Source organism: Cotesia glomerata, linkage group LG1 (genome assembly GCF_020080835.1).
Source record: "Cotesia glomerata isolate CgM1 linkage group LG1, MPM_Cglom_v2.3, whole genome shotgun sequence".
Classification (NCBI taxonomy): domain Eukaryota; kingdom Metazoa; phylum Arthropoda; class Insecta; order Hymenoptera; family Braconidae; genus Cotesia; species Cotesia glomerata.
Genome location: NC_058158.1, coordinates 35,566,183 through 35,583,718, shown reverse-complemented (window position 1 = coordinate 35,583,718; position 17,536 = coordinate 35,566,183). Strand labels below are relative to the sequence as shown.

At 29.8% G+C, this 17,536-nt stretch overlaps 3 protein-coding genes and 2 long non-coding RNA genes across 9 annotated transcripts; 1 reads left to right on the top strand and 4 right to left on the bottom strand.

Moving 5' to 3' along the window:
• Positions 1-1,675: 1,675 nt before the first annotated feature.
• Positions 1,676-5,766, bottom strand: LOC123274838 (odorant receptor 9a-like). Its single transcript, XM_044742587.1, has 10 exons — positions 5,280-5,766; positions 5,090-5,209; positions 4,909-5,026; positions 3,023-3,287; positions 2,807-2,947; positions 2,377-2,467; positions 2,168-2,304; positions 1,950-2,082; positions 1,880-1,882; positions 1,676-1,800 (listed from the first exon to the last, which is right to left on the bottom strand). The coding sequence occupies exons 1-10, from the start codon at positions 5,421-5,423 to the stop codon at positions 1,753-1,755; spliced, it is 1,200 nt and encodes a 399-aa protein (XP_044598522.1). The 5' UTR covers positions 5,424-5,766; the 3' UTR covers positions 1,676-1,752.
• Positions 5,767-6,285: 519 nt separating this feature from the next.
• On the bottom strand, positions 6,286-9,474 carry LOC123274852 (odorant receptor Or2-like). Its single transcript, XM_044742610.1, has 10 exons — positions 9,161-9,474; positions 8,974-9,093; positions 8,783-8,900; positions 7,370-7,634; positions 7,161-7,298; positions 7,000-7,090; positions 6,780-6,916; positions 6,529-6,661; positions 6,464-6,466; positions 6,286-6,371 (listed from the first exon to the last, which is right to left on the bottom strand). The coding sequence occupies exons 1-10, from the start codon at positions 9,302-9,304 to the stop codon at positions 6,324-6,326; spliced, it is 1,197 nt and encodes a 398-aa protein (XP_044598545.1). The 5' UTR covers positions 9,305-9,474; the 3' UTR covers positions 6,286-6,323.
• An 839-nt stretch (positions 9,475-10,313) lies between these two features.
• Positions 10,314-16,505, bottom strand: LOC123274799 (odorant receptor 67c-like). 5 transcript variants are annotated; one of them, XM_044742548.1, is made up of 11 exons: positions 15,990-16,505; positions 15,803-15,922; positions 15,615-15,732; positions 15,113-15,377; positions 14,901-15,041; positions 14,740-14,830; positions 14,566-14,665; positions 11,164-11,200; positions 10,915-11,047; positions 10,852-10,854; positions 10,314-10,763 (listed from the first exon to the last, which is right to left on the bottom strand). In XM_044742548.1, exons 1-11 carry the CDS (start codon positions 16,131-16,133, stop codon positions 10,716-10,718), a joined length of 1,200 nt encoding a protein of 399 aa, XP_044598483.1. In that variant the 5' UTR covers positions 16,134-16,505; the 3' UTR covers positions 10,314-10,715. The 5 variants fall into 5 exon arrangements, with proteins under 5 accessions (XP_044598483.1, XP_044598498.1, XP_044598474.1 ...); XM_044742539.1 differs by lacking the exons at positions 10,314-10,763; positions 10,852-10,854; positions 10,915-11,047; positions 11,164-11,200 and adding exons at positions 13,862-14,111; positions 14,204-14,206; positions 14,269-14,401 and having other exon boundaries at positions 14,529-14,665; positions 15,990-16,502; XM_044742533.1 differs by lacking the exons at positions 10,314-10,763; positions 10,852-10,854; positions 10,915-11,047; positions 11,164-11,200 and adding exons at positions 13,862-14,206; positions 14,269-14,401 and having other exon boundaries at positions 14,529-14,665; positions 15,990-16,503.
• Positions 15,291-15,490, top strand: LOC123274952. Its single transcript, XR_006511598.1, has 2 exons — positions 15,291-15,380; positions 15,451-15,490. It is a non-coding gene; the product is annotated as an uncharacterized LOC123274952 (long non-coding RNA).
• A 307-nt stretch (positions 16,506-16,812) lies between the features above and the next one.
• Positions 16,813-17,228, bottom strand: LOC123274950. The gene is made up of 3 exons (XR_006511596.1): positions 17,199-17,228; positions 17,135-17,137; positions 16,813-17,042 (listed from the first exon to the last, which is right to left on the bottom strand). It is a non-coding gene; the product is annotated as an uncharacterized LOC123274950 (long non-coding RNA).
• Between the last annotated feature and the right edge of the window lie 308 nt (positions 17,229-17,536).

Genomic DNA, 17,536 nt, shown 5'->3' with positions numbered 1-17,536 from the left:
ATCCATTGTTTGAATTTCTGTCCGATTATTTCTTGAAGTACTTGATTTGCAAAAAAAATTGTCGAGACTATTGTCCATGACGAACGCTCCGGAAATATGCAAAGTGTCTCATGGTTAAAAGTGACAATCGCTCGCGTGCATAAACTCACCCCTTCAATGCTCACCTAATCAAATATTCCATTAGATGATGTCTATCTTTGTCCATAATAATGAGCAATTCGTAGAATTTGGTTTTCGTGAAGATAATTTTCTATAATTTAGAAACTTCAATGTGAATATGTAATTTTTTAAGATTAATTTAATTTAATCATGTTTCTTTTGGGACAATTTTTACGGGTTTACTTACCGAGTGCTGACTGAATATTTATCATTTGATTGTGATCATACTTTGACGTTGTGCAAAAAAAATTTGTGCAATTTTATATATTTTTTTACAAGTTATAATAAATGCAATAATACAATAGTCAGAAAATAATCTATATATATATAGGAGACTTTCTATAGATATAGATAGTCACTCATCACGATATCTCTGGAACTATAAGACCTAGAGACTTGAAATTTGGCAGGAATATTCCTTTTGCCAAGTAGAGGTCAGCTAAGATCGGATTTCACGAAATTCCACCCACAAGGGGGGTTGCGGGGGTGTTCACGAAAAAAAATTCATATTTTTCAATTATGGCTTTTAATAGTTCAAAACTTGGTCAGAATGTTTCAAATTACATTTAGAAATTTTTTAAAAACGAATTCTGTGACATTCCACCCCCCTGGCGTGCCCGTGCGTGGGCGTCAAATTAAGAAAAAATTCGTAAATTTCAATCTATAGCTATTAATACTTTGAAACATGGCCAGAATGCTTTTTTGGCGTTTTTGAGCTGTTAAGAATAAATTTCATTAAATTCTACCCCCACATGTCCGTGCGTGGGCGTAAAATTAAAAGAAATTGTACCTTTTAATCTATAGCAGCTGAAGGATTGAAACTTGGCCAGATTGATTTTTTTGGAGTTTTTGAGCTGTAAAGAATGAATTTTATGAAATGCCACCCTCACAAATCCTTGCGTGGGCGTTAATTAAAAAATTATAAAATTCAATTCCTAAAGGATAATAAGAAGGCATTAAGTATAAAAAAAATTTAAAATTTTTATGTAAGGTAAAAGCCCTAATAGATGATCATGTACCATTATATGATCACTCTATGTATTTGTATACCTATATTTGTGAATATAGATATACAAATACACGGAGTGATATGACGTACCTCCATGGTGATGTGGAAAGCTGTGTCAATCATTATTTTTAACTCATATAAATTTATAATGCCCTAATTTATTATCTGAGTGTGTAAATTTCATAAAATTCATTTATTATATAACTACTTACGTAGTTAGATAACAAAATTAATATTTTTTGCGCCTGGCGTATATTGTACGCCACGCGAAGCGGGCGGGTAACGGCTAGTAAATATATAAATTACAAACTAAATAATTAAGATTAAATAAATTATTAATAGTAGAGGATAGATAAAGAAAGGATTAGAGTCTTAAAATTAATAATTGATCATTTTTTTGTGTTTATTTAAACTGTTATACAAAACATAACCCTAAAATTGTAAAAAAAGTCATACTTTTGAAGAAAAAGGGAAATTTTTTTGAATTATCTAAAAATCTTTGTTTGTTGAAATAGATTCATTTAATTTCTCTTACATTTTGTAACTATGAGAAAATATATAATTACCGAAGCATTTTAATATTTTTACTGCATTGACAGTAACATAGTGAAGTACGACCCCGCAGTTTTCAGCTGCGGAAAAATTCAAGTAAGTTTTTCTGAAGTAATTAACAATTTGTTTTTGTAAAAAAAACCTCAATTTTCGACTCACCATCTGGAAAAATCAAAAATTATAAAATCGCTTCTTTAATAGAAGGTATTAGAGTAACTTTTTTTTGTACCATTCCATAGTTCTCGATCGATAACTCCATCATTTTACCGGCGGTCAGTTTACAGGGCACTTGACTTCTCATTGTCATTACAACCAGCAATTTTTGTGATTTTACGGAATGGTTATACCATTTTACATTCGCTCTAAAAAATAAAAAAGAACGGATATTATAATTGTTTTTGTGCTATAATTATTCTTTAATTAATAAGTTATCAAATTTTTAAGTACATGCAATGGCAAATTTGGGAGCTTGAATCATTGAGTTTTTGTGACAAGTAGCAGTCAAAAAAAAGATGGAGTATTTGGGCGCCAGTAAATGATATACACTTTAAAATTTGTTGAACTGTGTTAGAACGCGTTATAACCTATAGAGAAAAAATTCGAGGGCTCTTTTAAAAAATTTTTGGTAGTGTTGTAATTTAATTTGGCAAACGTACTTGAAAACCGGTGATACTTATCATCGGTAAATTCAGCCCAACTACCACGCCGAAGCTTAGCGCAAAACAAGTTTCAAGAAGTTCTGCAAATCTTGAATGATATTTAGTTAGATAGAATGGTTCTGTAACATTTCAACCGACGACTTTTTAACCAAACGACATTTAAACCGAAAGACAGTTCAACCGAAAAACAATTTAACTTCATGATCATACGGACGTGTTTTAGTGTTGTGCCTTATATCATGAATTTTGTGTGTGTATATTTGAAAACAGGCCAACACTGTCATCGATTGAATTGTTTTGCGGTTGAAATGTTCTTCGGTTGAACTATTCTTCGGTTAAAAAGTCGTCGGTTGAAATGTCGTCGGTTAACTAGTTGCGGCACCAGATAGAATACCTTCCAAAATGGCACATTGTCAAAAATTCTTACTTGATAGCTCTGGAGTGCAATTCAACGCATGAAACCAAATGTTGGTAAGAAATATCTCGATCATTTTTTTGAAGACTAATACAATTTTCCTTTCGGTTTTCCTTCATAAAATCACCAGTCGGTATGTGTTCTATGCGATGCCTGCGGAAAAAATTGTAATTTACAACACTTTCATGTACAAAGAACATTTTTGTTGATACAATAGTAAATTTTTACCCTAAAACTGCGAACAATCCGCAAATATGCTGTAAAAGAGTGATAAAAATAACGTCGCATGAGATAACACCTACTACAACTACAAGAGTAAGTGTGCTCGTGACAACCAGCATCAACCAATAATGATCTTCTTTTTCAAACAATACGAATTCCGCTGGAAATGCGAACAGAAGTGGAACTGACCCATTAGATGTCGAAAGGTAGCTGTAAATCCTTGGTACAAGTGGTTCCGTGACAAATATCACCGACGATGCGAATAAAAATGCTTGGTATTATTTTTTATAATTATTTATTATCTTCACTATAACAGAATCTTATTAAATGCATTTGAAATTGTTCTGACTAAATATAACAGTATGGCAAAAATATCTAAATATTCAATTTTGATTGATCTTAAATATATTTTTTACTGATAATAATCAACAATAAACTTATTTGCTATGTTATTTTCTGAAATGATGATTAATTAGTGCAGGAATTTTAAGGTAGTATTGTCGGTCGTAGAATTTAATTAGTATATAGAAGTTTCTTTAGAGTAAGATAGTAATAAAAGCAATTTTATTGGAATTTACAAGAGGTACTGAAAACGAGTAAAAATAGTTTTATTATTATTTTATTTTACAAAAAGTTTAATAGAATTGAAGTAATAAGGAAAAATAACATTTTAATTGAAAAAAGAAGTATCCCTGAGTAAAAATGAAATTATTATTTTTACGGAAAAATAATAAATTTCGTTCGACCGCCGCACCACCGCTGAACGACCGCCGTTTGGCGGACTATTACGCCGCACGCTAAAATTTACTCCCCTAGCATCGCTGCACCACCGCTGCACCACCGCCGCACCAATGCTAAATCATACCTACATTTTCATAAAAAATGGTATCATTATCAATTTATCACGCAATAATTAATTAATAAATAATGCGACTAGAAATCTTAATCTAAGACCTATTGATCAACCTCCTTTTAATCAAATGTATAATATTAAAAAAAAAAAATTTTTTTAAATCAGGCCAAAGCACCGCGAAATTATTGATTTTTTTAGTCGTATTGTTGATGTAGATTTTTAATTTTGTCCTCGGGTTGTACAGAAGCGGCACGCCTATCGAAATACTCTGAAAGAATTTTAAAAATTGAACTGTGATGGGGTTCGAACCTGGATCGTCTGCATGGAAGTTTCGAACATTGCCAACTGCGCTGCAAGCCATAGCTAACTAAAAAAATTTAGTTAAGCTATTTGAATGATCAACAAATATTTTATTTCAATGTATATACCATCAAACGGCGGTATGGTGCGGCGGTCGAACAAAATTTATTATTTTTTCGTAAAAAATAATAATTTTATTTTTACCCGAGCGCGTCACAGCTGTGGTGCAGCGGTGGTGCAGCGGTGGTGCGGCGAATAGAAATTTATTTTTCTGCCCTCCAGGCGGAAAGTGGCAACTTTCGGCCCGCTGCGCTAAACGAAATTGCCGCTTTCCGCCTCTGTCGGACAGAAAAATAGTATACAAACCTATGGCAGGAAAATAATAAATATCTCAGACCACATATATGTCGACCTCGGCTTCGCCTCGGGCAACATATATGTGTTCTGAGACATTTCTCATTTTCTTGCCACAGGTGTGTAATATACTATTACTTGTCACGGCGGTGGTGCGGCGGTGATACGGCACTTATAAAATAACCAAAATTGTCACGGCTGTAGTGCAGCGGTGGTGCGGCGGAATTCTGTTTTTACTCGGGTCAAAAACGATACTAACAGTATTGACGATACTACCTTAATATATTCAAATTTTAAACACTTTCATTCGTTTTATTTAGCTACAATATTTTCTAATGCCTTTGGTTGTCAAAAAAGGTTCTTTTTTTATTAATTCTTCATTTACCTATGTATCCAGCAGATAAAAATCGTCCAATATCTGCATGATATTGTAAAATACGTCTTTCTTCTTCATTTTTCAATAATTTCCAATCCATTTGCACTTTGTCAAATAAAGTTTTTATCTAAATTGCAAAATTAATTGAAAAAATAAAAAATAGAAAATTGATACACAATTAAAAACAAACCAATTCCGCACGATAGCTCGCGTTCAAATACTTGGCTGCAAGGACAATGTCCACCAGAATCACCGATAGTGCCTCAAATAAAACGTCAGAGTCATCGTAATATATGAACATCGCAATAATCTGCAAAAATATCACCACAATTGAAATGGCAATTAAAGAAACTTAATTAAATGTTAAGTCAAGATGATACTTGTGGAATAGTTTGCAAAGCGAGCGCGATCCAAAGGACAAGTATTATAATTGAACTCTGCTTTTGAGGTTGATACGGCCAACGGCCAATCACTGAAGCCAAATTCTTGGTGGTTTTATAGCAGGGCTGATCAAAAATATCCATTGTTTAGATAGCAATCACTTTTAACGCGTTTTATCACCGAAACTCGGCTATGAATTCGATTATTTTTTAAAATAATTTAATGACTGAGAAAAAGATTCACTCTGTTTTTCATGACGAACGTTTCGGGAGATGTACAAAATGTCTTTTATTTGAAACTCGCGGTTACTTGCGTGTAAAGACTCACCCCTTTAATACTTACCTAATAAAATATTCCATCTGATGGTGTCTATGTTTGATAATTCTATCATGCAAAGATTAATATTATATTTTGTGCAATTATATTTCGCTATAAAGTCGCGGCTTCAGTATAAATTTAAGATTTTTCAAGCAGAATATTTTATTTTGCGTGTCTTTTGAAACTTTGTAAGATATTCCTCACTCAATATTGTTTCGACAGTCATATTGCTATTATTAAATTTTTATTGCTATTATTTGCTATTATTAAATTGATTTTCTACGAAATGAATTCATTCGACATTTGAGTTTTTTACAGAAGTTCATTTATAATCTTTAATATATGCAATAAATAACAGTTTAATGAAGTAAAGTATTTGAAAATTTTTTTTTCATCGATTCTTTCGTCTATAATTTGAAAACTAGGTTTCCCGTTTATTTAGTTGTTACTTTATTACTTTTTTTTTTCGACGTATGAGAAATGAATAAAAACTTTTTTTCTGTAAGGTCAACAACTTTAACTACTTAAATAGATTTTATTAGATTATAATGCGTTAAATATTTGAAAATATCTTTAACAATCAAACTATTCGCTAGAGTTTAAGATTTGGGTTAAATTTTTGATATCTTTCAGTAGATTTTCTCTTCCGTGAAACTAACTATTTAGTGGATAAATTATTTCATTTTCATTGTGTTGAACTGTGAAAAAAATAATTAATAAATTATTTACTGCATTGACAATAACATCGTGAAATACGACCCAGCCGTTTTTAGCTAAAAAATATATATGTCTATTAGTATTATCTGCAATTGGTCCGTAATATGATGCCGCAATTTTTGGAGTATAACATCGAATTTTGACTTACCATCTGCAAAAGAAAAAATTAAACGACTATTTCTATAATAGATAAAAAAAATGTTTTTTTTTTACCATTGCATAATTTTCGATCGACAATTCCATGATTGTACCGGCGGTCAGTTTGCACGGCCTCTGACTTCTGATAGTCATTAGAAGTAAAAGCTTTTGACATTTCATGGTATGATCGTACCATTTCAAATTTGCTCTAATTAAAAAAAAAAAAAAAAATTATAATTCTTCTAGAAAATTAAAATAAAATGAACTAGCGTAGGAAGAAGTAGAATACAAATCATGAGTTAATTCAAAACTTAAAATATACGCACATGTTTTGAGAAATATTCCAGCTTGAATCAGTGAGTTTTTGCGACAAATAGCACTCAAAAAAAAGATGAGTCATTTGACAACAGACAAATGATGCGCTTTTCAATATTTGCTGGACTGTGTTAGACCGCGTTATGACCTGAATAAAAATATCAAATAATACTTTAAAAAATACATTTTGATACCAGTGTGTTTTTTTATTTTTTCATTTAGTAATTATACCTGATAACCGGTGGCACTTATGGCCGGTATAATCAAGACAATTATCACGCCGAAAGTTATTGTGAAGCAGTCTTCAAGAAGTTCTGCGAATCTTCAATGATATATCATTCAGTCACAATGAGAATTAGAGTTCATACTCACAGAGTGTCAAAAATACATACTCAATTGCACTTTTATGCATTTCGAGACAGGAAATCAAATATTGGTAAGAAACATCACGATCGTTTTTCTGAGAACTCATATATTCTTCATTGTTTTTTTTTGAAATTTCAGCAGTAGGTGTACGTTCTATGCGATACCTACAAAACACAATGTAAATTATTGTCATGCAAAAAGGAACACTTCTGATAATAAAATAGTATAATGTTACCCCAAAACAGCGAACTGCCCGCAAATGTGCTGCAGTAGTGTAATGAAAATAAGATCGCATGATATAAAACCATGCATAACAAAAATAACAGACATATTAGAGATGGCCAGCATAAGCCAATAGTGATTGTCTTTTTCGAATATTAGGTATTCTAACGGAAGGGCAAATTGAAGCGGAATAGATGAATTGGATTTTGAAATAAAGCTGTATAATCTTGGTACAATTGGTTCCACAATGAATATTATTGTCGATGTGGAGAAAAATGCTTGTTATTATTGAATTATTATTATTCAATATTAAAATATTCATTAATGACAATGCTTTCGAAATTGTTATAGATAAATATTATGTACCGAATGAAAGAATTTTTTCAACAATTTTATCTGAATACACTGATAAAAAGAATTTATTAACTATTAATAATTTAATTTATTTGAAGACAATAACTTAATTTATTAAATTTTAATAAAAATTTTTAACATTCAATAAATATTTATTTGGGAGGAAAATACATTTTTTAATAGTTAATTAGTATTTATTAGTAGTTAACAAATATTTATTAACAATTAATAAATATTTTGTTGAGTGAATTTGTTTCGCTTGCAATGTCATATGATATGAAGATTGCTTATAAACAAAAATTATCTTTATAAATTTTTTGCATTAATTATATTACATTACAAAAACGTTTATTGTAAAATACCAAATTCTATCACAGCTCATAATTATCTTTTATATTTTTAAATATTAAAAACGTTAATTTATTTAATGAATTGAATTATTATCATGTATTCCAGCTATAGATTTATAAAAAGGTGTCAAAAGAAAATTGCTATTTTTGCTTTTTATTTTAAATAAATATTTATTAACAGTTAACAAATATTCATTAACCATTAACAAATAATTATTAACAATTAATAAATTGTACTTAATAAATTACTTATTAACTGTTAATAAATATTTGTTAAATGTTAACAAATATTTATTAACATTTAATAAATCGTATTTTGATGTTAAATCGTATTTGATGTTAAAAATCATTTATTAACAGTTAATAAAGCTTATTAAATATAAACAAATCTTTTTATCAAAGTAGAGCACCTGACGCACAATCAAAAAGATCCCAGTTCGATTCTCGACTTGAGTCCCAAACCCCGTATTTTGTATTTTTAACTTCCCGCTATTTTATGGATGATGTTGCATCAATCTAATTATTAAGAGACAAATCGTCGCGAAATAATAGTGAAATCACAATTTTTTCATTCACCACATTCGATCGACATATTACAAGACATACCAAGTTGCCAAAAAAATATCCATATTGAAATCATGTCAAAAAAGTACAAATATTCATCTGCAGGTATAACATTTTCGAAAGCTTTGATTGTTTAACAGCACTGGTTTTATATTTACCTGTGTAACCAATTATTATTGATCTTCCTATTTCGGAATAATATTGTAAAATACGTATCTCTTTATTACTAATCAGTAACATCCAATCTCTCTGCATTCTGTCGAAAAAATTTTTGAGCTACTATTTAAAATTAACTATCAAATTACACAAATATTACATTTGATTACATAGAAAAAAATGAAAAACAGACCAATTTTGCATGATAACTCGCGTTCAAATATTTAGCGGCGACCAGAAAAACTATTACAATTGGCGACAAGGCTTCTAACATAACGTCCCGGTCATTAAAGTACAAAACCAGGGCAATAATCTGAAAAGATGGTAACACAATATTTATGTCAATGAAAAAAACTGATGGTTACTTTGAATGATGATACTTGTGGAATAGCTAGCAGGATAAGTGCAGTCCATAGAAGGGTTATTATTATCAAACTCTGCATCCGAGGCATGTACGGCCACCGACCAATGTAAGTCATGAGATCTCTGACGGTTTTGTAGCAGGGTTTATCAAAAATATCCATGATGTAAATGACAATCACTATCACTTCTTATCAGTGAACTTGTGTTATTGATCCGATTATTCTTAGAAATAATTTAATGAATAAGAGAAATATTCAGTGTGTTTTCCATGACGAACGTTTTGGGAGATGTACAAACTGTATTTTGTTTGAAAGACGCAGTTACTTGCGTGTAAAGAACCCTTCGATACTTACCTAATAAAATATTCCATATGAAGATGTCTATGTTTGATAATTCTTTCATGGAACGTTTAATATTATATTTTGTGCATTTATATCTCGTTATAATGTAGTGACTTCAGTATGAATTTATGATTTTTCAAGCAGAATATTTAATTTTTTGTGTCTTTTGAAACTTTGTAAGATATTCCTCACTCAGTATTGTTTCGACAGTCATTTTATTGCTATTATTAAATTTATTTTCTGCAAAATGAATTCGTTGGATTCGACATTTGAGTTTTTTACAAAAGTTCATTTATAATCTTTAATGTATGTAATAAGCAACTGTTCAGTGAAATAAAGTTTTTGAAAAAATTTTTTTTTTATCGATTCTTTCGTCTATCATTTGAAAACTAGGTTCGCTGTTCATTAAGTTGAGAGTTCACTTTTTTTATACATATAAAAAATGATTAAAAACTTTTTCTGTGTAAAGTCAACAATTTTAATTACTTAAATAGTTTTGATTAGATTACAATGCGTTAGATATTCAAAAATATCTATAACAAACAAGCTATTCATTTTTATTTTTTTTTTTTATTTTATTTATCTGGTAAGTAATTCTATCGAGGTGTAAAAATATCTGTATATAGAACCAGTAGAAAAATAACAGTTTTATAATACATAGACTTTTTTTACAAAATTTGGGTCGATAATACAATGCAAAGAGATAATAAGTACAAAAAGTAATAAATTTTTAGAGAAAGAAATACAAAATTATAAATAATTATCAGAAAAAGAAATATCCAATTAAATATTCGCATTTTACATTACATTTTTTAAGTATATTAACCATTAAGGTTTCTTATCCAGTAACAACTTTTTTTTTAACAATTTTTTATTACAATCTATAGTTTTCATATCAGCAGGGAGTTTGTTATAATATTTTATCGCTACATAATAAGCATTCTGTGCACTAATAGTTTTGTTAATTTTTGGTAGTATTGGCAACTTAGATCTTGTATTTGTAAGTTTTTCAGAGTACAGGCTTTTACATTTTTGATAGTAGTAAGTTAGTGCATTTATTATAAATGAGTCTTTTATTGCCAAGGGCATAGTGTTGTCATTAAAGCTTAAGATTTGGGTTAAATTTTTGATATTTTTCCGTAGATGTTCTCTTCCGTGAAATTAATTATTTAGCTGCTAAATTCTTTTATTTTCATAGCGTAAACTGTGAAATGAAGAGTTAGTAAATTTTTTACTGCATCGACAATAACATAGTGAAATACGAACCAGGCGTTTTTAGCTAAAAAATATGTCTATCAGTATTATCTGCAATTGGTCCAAACTATGACATCGCAACTTTTGGAATATAACATCGAATTTTGACCTACCATCTCCAAAAGAAAAAATTGAACAATTACTTCTATAAAAGATAAAAAAAAATATTTTTTCACTATTGCATAATTTTCGATCGACAATTCCATTATTGTACCGGGAGTCAGTTTGCAAGGCCTCTGACTTCTGATAGTCATTAGAAGTAAAAGTTTTTGAGATTTTACGGAATGGTTGTACCATTTCAAATTTGCTCTAATTAGAAGAAAAAAAAAATTATAATTCTTCTAGAAAATTAAAATAAAATAAACTAGCGTAGGAAGAAGTAGAATACAAATCATGAGTTAATTCAAAACTTAAAATATACGCACATGTTTTGAGTAATTTTTGAGCTCGAATCATTGAGTTGTTGCGACAAATAGCACTACAAAAAAAAGATGGAGCAATTGACAACTGATAAATTTCACACTATTCAATATTTGCTGGAATGTGTTAGACTGCGTTATGATCTGAATAAAAATATCAAATATCATTTTAAAAAATACATTTTGATACTAGTGTATTTTTTTATTTTTTCATTTTGTAATTATACCTGATAACCGGTGGCACTCACGGCCGGTATATTCAAGCCAATTAACACGCCGAAGGTTATTGTGAAGCAGTCTTCAAGATGTTCTGCGAATCTTCAATGATATATCATTCAGTCACAATGAGAATTAGAGTTCATACTCACAGAGTGTCAAAAATACATACTCAATTGCACTTTTATGCATTTCGAGACAGGAAATCAAATATTGGTAAGAAACATCACGATCGTTTTTCTGAGAACTTATATATTCTTCTTCATCGTTCTTTGTTGAAATTTCAGTAGTAGCCGTATGTTCTATGCGATAACTACAAAGAAAATTGTAAATTATTGTCATGTAAAACGGAACACTTTTGGTAATAAAATAGTATAATGTTACCCCAAACCAGCGAACTGCCCGCAAATGTGCTGCAGTAGTTTATTTTATTTTATTTTATTTTCTTTATTAATAAATCCTGACAGCCTGTATGGCCAATTATGAGAATACAAAAAGATACATTAATGTATTTTAGAAGGTATATTACACATGTTGCAATGAGCAATTATAAAAGAAACATATTTTTAAAACTATTAACTAAAAGTACAGGTGTTTAAATTTGATTTATATAATAAAATATTCGCATATTTATACTTATTATTACAATAAAATAGTATATATAAGCTCAATACAATAAATATAATTATTATTAAGGCAGTGGAGCATGATCATATGCTTTTGCTAATTTAATTGTCTAGAGTTAATTATGATGTAGTGTAATGAAAATAAGATCACATGATATAAAACCAAGCATAACAAAAATAACAGACATATTAGAGATGGCCAGCATAAGCCAATAGTGATTGTAATTCTCGAATATTAAGTATTCTACCGGAAGGGCATATTTAAGCGGAATAGATATATTGGATGTTGAAATAAAGCTATATAAACTTGGTACAATTGGTTCTACAATGAATATGATTGTCGATGTAGAGAAAAATGCTTGTTATTATTGAATTATTATTTTCTCACTATTAAAAAAAAAGAAAAAAATATCAATATCATAACATGGCCAAAGATACAAATATTCATCCGCAACTACAACATTTTCGAAAGCTTTGATTGTTTAAAAGCACTGATTTTCCATTTACCTGTGTATCCAGTTGTTAATAACTTTCCTATTTCTGAATGATATTGTAAATTACGTATCTCTTCATCACTAATTAGTAACTTCTAATTTCTCTGCGTTCTGTCGAATAAATTTTTAAGCTATAGTTAGTGCACGGAGAGAAAAGAATAGAACTTACTCCTATGTAGAATGGTAACCATTACCATGTTACATAGTAACGGAAATTTTTGTGAGAACCCTGTATAAATTTGCTAACAAAAATCTTAGAAATTGTCATAAAAATATAAACAATCACTTATTCTATGCGGAATTAAATTCTGAAAATAATGTTGTTATTTTTTCATTTTTTTTATGAGAATTTCAATTTGTTATTAACAAAAAACATAACCAAAATAAAAAATCTCAGTTTTTCGTAAATAACTCAAAAACTATTGATGATATCAAAAATCGGAAAAAAAGATCCTTAAAGAGGAGGAAATTTCTGAAAAAAAGTCTCGACTCCCGGAACTCTAGCTTGAAAAACAATAATTTTTATTTAATGTTGAAAATAGGGTTCTGCGCAACTTCCGTCGTATTTTAGCATTGGCACGGCCGTGTGACAAAAGTCGAGATAGTAGTTTGCTCAAAAATCTGATAGTAGTTTGATAAAACACTATTTTTCAAATTTTCAAACCGCAATAACTTTTGAATGGATAAACCGATTTTTATGCGGTTGGCGGCATTCGACGCAAATTTTTAAGCTTCATAAAGAATATTTAAGTTTAATCTGATTGAACTAGGAATTTCGGAGTAATTCCGAAAAAACACTTTTTTCGGTTTTCTTTCGTCAACGATAACTCACGAACGAACCAACCGATTTTTACCGGACTGGCGGAGATCGACGTGGTTTTTTGATTTTAAGAGCTGATTAGTTTTTCGAATCGATCAGTAGAGTCGCTTGAAAGTTATTCCAAAAAAACCACATTTAAAAAAATGTTTTTTGTAGTTTTTTGAGATTTATCAAAATCCACCGGTCCAAATCGGTCCAAATGGTATTCAAAATCTAAGTTTGGTCAAGCCCTTTCGAATGGCACCAACCGCGATGGAATCGAGATCTATTGAAACCTCGATTTTTGCAGAACGGGGTAAAACCAATAACTTTCCGATTTTTCGAAAATCATCGATTTTTTTAGCGGGAAGTTAAAAACCTTTTTTTTATGCAAATATTTATTTTATTTATGTATCTTAAGCTCAAATCTTGATTTTTGTCGCTTATATATGTCCTTAATTTCATATAAAATACTTGTTTCTAAATCAGAAGTTAAATCTTAAGATATCAATAAATATTGTTGTTGGTTCAGTTTTTTTCGACGTATGAAAAATAAATAAAAACTTTTCCTCTGTAATTTCAACGACTTTAATTTCTTAAAAAGATTTGATTTGATTACAATGCATTAAATATTTAAAAATATCTTTAAAAAACAAGCTACTCGTTAAAGCTTAAGATTTGGATCTTTTCTTCTGTGAAACTAATTTTTTATTTGCTGAATCATTTTATTTTCATTGCGTTGAACTGTGAGATAAATAGTTAGTAAATTTTTTACTGCATCGATAATAACATAGTGAAATACGACCCAGCCGTTTTTAGCTAAAAAATATACATGTTTATCAGTATTATCTGCAATTATTCCAAACTATGGTACCGCAACTCTTGGAATATAACATCGAATTTTGACTTACCATCTGCAAAAGAAAAAATTAAACAATTATTCCAATAAAAGGTATAAAAAAAACTTTGTTTTTACTATTGCATAGTTTTCGATCGACAATTCCATTATTGTACCGGCGGTTAAATTGCAAGGCTTTTGACTCCTGACAGTCATTAAAAGCAAAAGCTTTTGGGATTCTACGGAGTGGTTGTACCACTTCACATTTGCTCTGATTAAAAACAAAAAAAAAATTATAACATTATAATTCTTCTAAAAAATCAAAATAAAGAAAAAAATTTCATAATAAGAATTACAGTATAAATCATTTGTGAATTCAAAAAGTCAAATATACGTACAAGCTGTGCAAAATTTGGGAGCTTGAATCATTGAGCTTTTGCGACATGTAGCAGTCAAAAAAAAGATGGAGCATTTGACTGCCGATAAATGTCAAACCTTTTAATATTTGCTGTACTGTATTGGATTGCGTAATGATCTGAAAGTGAACATTAAGGGTTAGTTCAAAAATATTTTTGGCACAAGTGTATTACTTTAATTTGGTAACCACACCTGAAAACCGGTAAGGCTTATCATTGGTAAGTTAAAGCCAACTACCACACCAAAGGTCATAGCAAAACACTCTTCGAGAAGCTCTGCAAATCTTCAATAATTCATCAATCAATAACAGTAATAATAAATTTCCAAAATTACAAAATATCAAAAAAACGTACTCAATAGCTCTGGTGTGCATTTGGATACATGAAACCAAATGTTGGTAAGAAACATCTTGATCAATTTTTTGATAACTAAGGAATTTTTCTTTTTCGTTTTTTGTTGTAATTTCAGCAGTAGGCGTGTTTTCTATACGATACCTACAAAACACATTGTAAATTATTGTCATGTAAAAAGAAACATTTTTGTTGATGAAATACTAAAATGTTACCCTAAAACAGCGAATTGCCCGCAAATATGCTGCAGTAATGTGATGAAAATAAGATCGCACGAAATAAAACCAAATATAATTATGGCAACAAACGTATTAGAGATGGCCAGCATCAGCCAATAGTGATTTTCTTTTTCGAATATTACGTATTCTAACGGAAGGGCAAATCGAAGTGGAACAGATGCATTGGATTTTGAAAAAAAGCTGTATAACCTTGGTACAATTGGTTCCATAATGAATACCGTTGCCGATGCAGATAAAAATGCTTGTTATTACTTAATTATTATTATTCAATATTATACTATTCATTGATAACAATGCTTTCGGAATTGTTGTAGGTAGAACTAAATATACCATAAGAATGAATTTTGTCAATATTAAAAAAAAAAAAAAAAAAAAAAATTATAAATATCACAATCCTGGCCAAAGATACAAATATTTATTTGCAGCTACAACATTTTCAAAAGTTTCGAGTGTTTATAAGCACTTGTTCTCCATTTACCTGTGTAACCAGTTACTAATAACTTCCCTATTTCTGAATGATATTGTAAAATACGTTTCTCTTCATCATTAATCAGTAACTTCCAATCCCTCTGCACTCTATCAAATAAATTTCGGATCTACAATTCAAAATTAACCATCAAGTAACAAAAATGTTACATTCGATTACAAAAAAAATAAAAAACAAACCAGTTCTGCATGATAACTCGCGTTCAAATATTTAGCGGCGAGCAGACAATCTACTGCAAATGCCGACAGAGCTTCTAACACTACTTCTCGGTCATTAGAGTGCATGACCATAGCAATAATCTGAAAAGTTGGTAACACAATGTTTATGTCAATGAAAAAAACTGATGGTTACTTTGAATGTTGATACTTGTGGAATGGCTTGCAGGATAAGTACAGTCCATAGGAGGGTAATTATTATTAAACTTCGCATCCGAGGCATGTACGGCCACCGGCCAATCAAAGTAGTAAAATCTTTGGTGGTTTTGTAGTAGGGCTTATTAAAAATATCCATCGTGTAAATGGCAAGCCCTATTACTTTTTAGTAGTTAACGTGTGTTACTGTTCCGATTATTTTTTGAAGTAATTTAATAACTAAGAGAAATATTGAGTGTGTTTTTCATGACGAATGTTTTGGGAGAGGTACAAACTGTCTTCTGTTTGAAACTCGCAGTTACTGGCGTGTATAGACTCACCCCTTCGATACTTACCTAATAAAATATTCCATCTGATGGTGTCTACGTTTGATATTTCTGTCATGCGACGTTTAATATTACATTTTGTGCAGTTATATTTCTCTAGAATATAGCGGCTTTAGTAGAAATTTAAGATTTTTCAAGCAGAATATTTAATTTTGTGTCTTGAAAATTTGTGAATTTTGCTCACTCAGTATTGCTTCGACAGTCATATTGCTATTATTAAATTTATTTTCTGTAAAATGATTTCGTTGAATTCAAAATTCGAGTTTTTCACGAAAGTTCATTTATTATTTTAAAGATATGCAATAAACAACTGTTCAATGAAATAAAGTTTTCGAAAAATTTTTTTCATCGATTTTTTCGTCTATAATTTGGATACTAGGATTGCCGCTTATTTAGTTATTAGTTCTCTTTTTTTGTACGTATGAAAAATAAATAAAAACTTTTTCTCTGTAAAGTCAACAACTTTAATTATTCAAAAAGTTTTGATTCGATTACAATGCGTTCAATATTTAAATATATTTTTAAAAAAACTAGCTACTCGTCGAAGCCTAAGATTTAGGTTGAATTTTTTATATTTTTCAGTAGATATTTTCTTCCGAGAAACTAATTATTTAGCTGCTAAATCATTTTCTTTCCATTGTGTTGAACTGTGGAAAAAATAATTAGTAAATTTTTTATTGCATCGACAATAACATAGTGAAATACCACCCAGCCGTTTTAAGCTAAAAAATATATATGTCTATCAGTATTATCTGCAATTTGTTTAAACTATGATACCGCAACTCTTGGAATATAACTTTGAATTTTGACTTACCATCTGCAAAAGAAAAAATTAAACAATTATTCCAATAAAAGGTATAAAAAAATTTTGTTTTTACTATTGCATAATTTTCAATCGACAATTCCATGATTCTACCGGCGGTCAGTTTGCAAGGCCTCTGACTTCTGATAGTCATTAGAAATAAAAGCTTTCGAGATTCTGCGGAATGGTTGTACTACTCTACATTTGCTCTAATTGAAAATAAAAGAAAATTATAACATTATAATTCTTCTAAAAAATCGAAATAAAGAAAAAAATTGCATAATAAGAATGACAGTCTAAATCATTTGTGAATTCAAAAAGTCAAATATATGTACAAGCTGTGCAAAATTTGTGGGCTTGAATCGTTGAGCTTTTGTGACATGTAGCAGTCAAAAAAAAGATGGAGCATTTGAC

Coding starts and splice junctions, on each gene's coding strand:
- LOC123274838 (XM_044742587.1), bottom strand. CDS start 5,423: ATGGATATTTTTGATCAGCCCTGCTATAAAACCACCAAGAATTTGGCT. Junction 2,948..3,022: donor GGATTGTTCGCAGTTTTAGG/GTAAAAATTTAC, acceptor TTTTTTCCGCAG/GCATCGCATAGAACACATAC. Junction 2,305..2,376: donor TAAGTATCACCGGTTTTCAA/GTACGTTTGCCA, acceptor TTTTCTCTATAG/GTTATAACGCGTTCTAACAC.
- LOC123274852 (XM_044742610.1), bottom strand. CDS start 9,304: ATGGATATTTTTGATAAACCCTGCTACAAAACCGTCAGAGATCTCATG. Junction 7,299..7,369: donor GGGCAGTTCGCTGTTTTGGG/GTAACATTATAC, acceptor TGTGTTTTGTAG/GTATCGCATAGAACGTACAC. Junction 6,917..6,999: donor TAAGTGCCACCGGTTATCAG/GTATAATTACTA, acceptor ATTTTTATTCAG/GTCATAACGCGGTCTAACAC.
- LOC123274799 (XM_044742533.1), bottom strand. CDS start 16,133: ATGGATATTTTTAATAAGCCCTACTACAAAACCACCAAAGATTTTACT. Junction 15,923..15,989: donor TCCTGCAAGCCATTCCACAA/GTATCAACATTC, acceptor CCAACTTTTCAG/ATTATTGCTATGGTCATGCA. Junction 14,831..14,900: donor ATGCACACCAGAGCTATTGA/GTACGTTTTTTT, acceptor GAATTATTGAAG/ATTTGCAGAGCTTCTCGAAG.